The 4,400-nt window shown below is 45.7% G+C and overlaps 1 protein-coding gene across 1 annotated transcript in view; it reads left to right on the forward strand.

Annotated features, from left to right (window-relative positions):
* ESYT1 (extended synaptotagmin 1) overlaps positions 1 to 4,400 on the forward strand; it is a 17,402-nt gene that overhangs the window by 5,057 nt on the left and 7,945 nt on the right. The window contains exons 8-15 of the mRNA XM_006165596.3: positions 670 to 793; positions 882 to 1,058; positions 1,184 to 1,266; positions 2,039 to 2,087; positions 2,226 to 2,312; positions 2,412 to 2,504; positions 2,741 to 2,812; positions 2,987 to 3,073. Of these exons, the coding sequence (XP_006165658.1) occupies positions 670 to 793; positions 882 to 1,058; positions 1,184 to 1,266; positions 2,039 to 2,087; positions 2,226 to 2,312; positions 2,412 to 2,504; positions 2,741 to 2,812; positions 2,987 to 3,073 (772 nt within the window). The remainder of the gene's footprint in view (positions 1 to 669; positions 794 to 881; positions 1,059 to 1,183; positions 1,267 to 2,038; positions 2,088 to 2,225; positions 2,313 to 2,411; positions 2,505 to 2,740; positions 2,813 to 2,986; positions 3,074 to 4,400) is intronic.

The raw sequence follows: 4,400 nt of genomic DNA on the forward strand, positions 1-4,400 counted from the left end.
GGGACTCAAACCACAGCTGACTACATGGGAGTCCAGTGACATAGCCATTATGCTAACTGCTGGTTCCTGCTTTCTTATATTCTCTTTCTGTCTCTCTCTCTGTATCTCTGGTCAAATTTTAAATATAAATAAATAAATAATAATAACAAGTAAAATAAATAAATCTTTGAAGAAAGAATAATAATACATAAAATAATTGTTAGGGGCTGGCAGATGGCATAGTGATTAAGGGCACTGGACTCCCACATAGCTGACTGCAATTCGAGTCCTGGATCTGGCGGCTTGCTTTCTCTCTCTCTCTCTGTCCTTTTCTGGTCAAATTAAAATAAATAAGGGACCAGCAGGTGGCATGGTAGTTAAGGCGCTGGACACTCATGGCTAACCACAGTTTGAGTCCTGGACCTGGTGGCTTGCTTTCTCAATTCTTCTCTCTCTCTCTCTGTGTCTCTCTCTGTCAAATTAAAAATAAATGAACGAATAAATAAAAAAATTTTAAATTAAAATAAATAAAAATAAAGTTAAATAATAAAAAAAATCTTAAAAATCAACAACAGAAGGAGAGGACTTCCTTGTAGCTTTAGGCCTTGCTTGGACGTGGGAAATATGATTGAGGTTGGGGGAAAATTGGAAGTTGGGGCCATACCCACTCCTTTCTACTCCCTCACTCAGCTCACTCTCTGACACCATGATCATGGACTCCATCGCTGCCTTCCTCGTGTTGCCCAACCGATTATTGGTGCCCCTTGTGCCTGACCTTCAAGATGTGGCTCAGTTGCGTTCCCCTCTGCCCAGGGTACGGCATGTTCTGCATTAGATACTCCCTTCTCTCAGAAGCCCTGTGCTTGGTTTGTGGTTTCTCACCAGAGGATTCCTACCTCCAGGGCATCGTTCGGGTTCACCTACTGGCTGCTCGAGGGCTGAGTTCTAAGGACAAATATGTGAAGGGCTTGATTGAGGGCAAGTCAGACCCCTATGCACTTGTGCGTTTGGGCACCCAGACATTCTGCAGTCGTGTCATCGATGAGGAGCTCAACCCCCAGTGGGGAGAGACTTACGAGGTGAGAGAGCTGAGAAGCGGGGCTGCTGGAAATGGGGAGGTCCCCATGGTTGTGAGAAAAGATCTGATTAGATGATCGAGCCTACAAGTTGCAATCCATGAGACCCTTTTCCTTGTGTCTGCCAGGTGATGGTCCATGAGGTCCCCGGGCAGGAGATTGAGGTGGAAGTGTTTGACAAGGATCCAGATAAAGATGACTTTCTGGGCAGGTGAGGTTCTACCTATGGTAGGATTCTTTTTCTTCTTTTTTTTTTTTTAGAATATTTTTTCATTTAACTTTATTTATTTACTTTAATTTGACCAGAGAGGGACAAAGTGAGAGTGAGAGAGAGAGAAAGAGAGAGAAAATGAGAAAACAAGCTGCCAGGTCCAGGACTTGAACCACAGTTGACCATGTGGAAGTCCAGCACCTTTAACCACCATGCTACCTGCCAGCCCCTATTGTAGGATTCTAAAGCCCCAGTGGTTATGAGGTCTCAGAGGTAACTATAGCCTTTTTTTTTTTTTTTTCATTTTTCTTGAGAGAGAGATTTTTGCTCTAGGGCATGTATGCTCACCAGACAGAGAGAGACAGACAGAAAGCAAGAAATCACACCACAATCCCTGTGGATTGAGGCCACATCACAATCCCTTCTCCATTCTCCTCTTGGGATCTTAGGGATGCACACACAGGGGCCCAGTGTGAGTTTTAAGCTGCCCGGTCCAGGACTCAGCAGCATTCTACTACATGGGAGTCCAGTGACATAACCATTATGCCATTTTCTGGTCCTAACTGTAGTCATTTTCTGAGCCTCAGGGTCATATATCATTTTCCTTCCCTACCCTCCACCCCTACAACACATGTGCATTCTCATGGAAATACCTCCGGAGCGGAAGGAGAGGGAGTCAGATTTGCCAATTATTTCTAGATGGAGGGCCTCGGACATACTACTAATTATAACATGCCCTGTTTTTCTCTATCCTCTCCTCTTGCCTCCTCAGAATGAAGCTGGATGTAGGGAAGGTATTACAGGCAGGAGTACTGGATGATGTAAGTTGGAAGAAGAGGGAAGAGGAGGATGGGGGTGACCTGACCCTTTGGACAGATAATAGTTGCTACATGGCAGATACGTGGTTGGGTAGATGTCTGATCTCTTCTGTTCCTCATATTCTTCTACCTCCCCTCCAGTGGTTCCCTCTACAAGGTGGGCAAGGCCAAGTTCACTTGAGGCTAGAATGGCTATCACTTTTGCCAGGTGCAGAAAAACTGGAGCAGGTAAGCCACGTGAGAAATAGGAAGCTGGCACGGAGATAAGGGTAGCTGGAAGTGTAGGTGTTGGGAGGTTAGGATCTGACGACCAACACCCCACTCCAGGTTCTGCAATGGAACCGGGGTGTTTCCTCTCGACCAGAGCCGCCATCAGCTGCCATCTTAGTTGTCTACCTGGATCGGGCCCAGGATCTTCCTGTGAGTATGGCTGGGTGAACAGGGAGCTTGGGTGCAGCACTCCCACAAGCGCCCTTGCTGAGGGTCCAGATGCCCCTGCCTGCTTTGCTCCAGAAGCTCCATCATGTAACACAAGGGTTGCATAGAGGGGATCAGATCCACCTCAGAGAAAAGATTCGGATGAGATTCCACCTTCCTTCACCAAGACAAAAACCAAAACACCCAAGATGGTGACTTCTGAATTCTACCCTCCACAGCTGAAGAAGGGGAATAAGGAACCCAACCCCATGGTACAACTGTCAATTCAGGATGTGACCCAGGAGAGCAAGGTGAGGACCAGGATGTCATTTGGGGAGGTGGTATGGGGGAGGGGCAGTGCGAGGGATGAAGATTCCTCTTGGGATGAAGGCTCTCCGTGACATCACTGGTAGTCCTCAGGTTTTCTGGAGAAATCGGAACAGTGCTGTGGTATTTGTTCTTAATTCCATCCTCCACCTCTCCAGGCTGTGTATAGCACCAACAGCCCAGTGTGGGAGGAAGCTTTCCGGTTCTTCCTGCAAGACCCTAGAAGCCAAGAACTCGATGTGCAGGTGAGATAATCACCTGTTCACCCTCTCTGCAATGTCCTATCCTGTCTTCCCAGATTCAGTACCAGTTCCTCCCTCCTCTTTCTCCTCTGGTCTCTATTTTCTTTCTTCCTTTTCTTTGGGGGGGGAGGGGTTTGCCATAGTGTGTGCTTGCCAGAAAAACAGACAGTAAGAAGGAAAGTAAAAAGTCACTCCTCCAGGGGAAATGGCCACACTGCAATCCCTTTTTCTCCATTCACCTTCTGGAATTGTGGGCATGCATGCATATGTACCCAACGTTATTTTCAAGCCGCCAAGTCCATGATTCAAATAGTGGTCAGCCATGTTGGAGTCCAGCACCTTAACCACCATACTACCTGCTGGGCCCCCATCCCTCTTTTTTTTTTTTTTTGAGAGGTTTTTGTTATAGGGTGTGTGTGCGCTCGCCAGAAAGACAGAAACAGAGAGACAGAAAACGAGAAATCACCCCCAAGGGGGGATGACCATGCCGCAATCCCTTCTCCACCATTCTCTTCTTGAGATCTTGGGCACACATGCACATGCGCCCGGTGTGAGTTTAAGCTACCGGGTCTGGGACTTGAACTGCAGTCAGCTACATGGGAGTCCAGTGACATAACTATTATGCCAACTGCTGGTCCTTAAAATGAGTGATTTTAAGTACATAATGTAAGTATGTAAGTTATGCCTCCATAAAATTGTTAACATCCACCATTTTGTTTTATTTATTTTTAGAGAGTTTTGCTATAGGGCATATGTACTTGTCAGAGAGAAAGAGAGAGAGAAAATGAGAAATCACCTCCCAAAGGGGATGGCCAGGCCAAAATACCATATGCTCCATTCTATTATTGGGATTTTGGATACTCATGCACACATACCCAGCATGAATTTTAAGCTGCCAGGTCCGGGACTCGAACTGCAATCAACCACGTGGGAGTCCAGCACCTTAACCACTATGCCACCTGCTGACCTCAATATCTATCACTTTAAAGATTATAGAAAAGGAATGTAACACGGTATTTGCCTTCACAGAGCATTCTGGCCAGTTTTGTACACATATTTAAAAACCATCCAAGGGACCAGCTAATGGAGTAATGGTTACATTACTGGATTTCCACATGGTCGACTATAGTTTGAGTTCTGGACCGGTAGCTTGAAACTCATAATAATAATAATAGTTAATAATAATAATAATAATAATAATAAATACAATTAAATAAATAATTCTTTGAAAAAAAAAAAAGAGATGGCCCTTTATGTAGCAGGAACCAGCAGGTAGTGTAATGGCTATGTTGCTGGACTCCCACGTAGTCAACTGCGGTTCGCGTCCCGG

This window comes from Tupaia chinensis, unplaced genomic scaffold (genome assembly GCF_000334495.1).
Source record: "Tupaia chinensis unplaced genomic scaffold, TupChi_1.0 Scaffold143970_1, whole genome shotgun sequence".
NCBI lineage: Eukaryota > Metazoa > Chordata > Mammalia > Scandentia > Tupaiidae > Tupaia > Tupaia belangeri.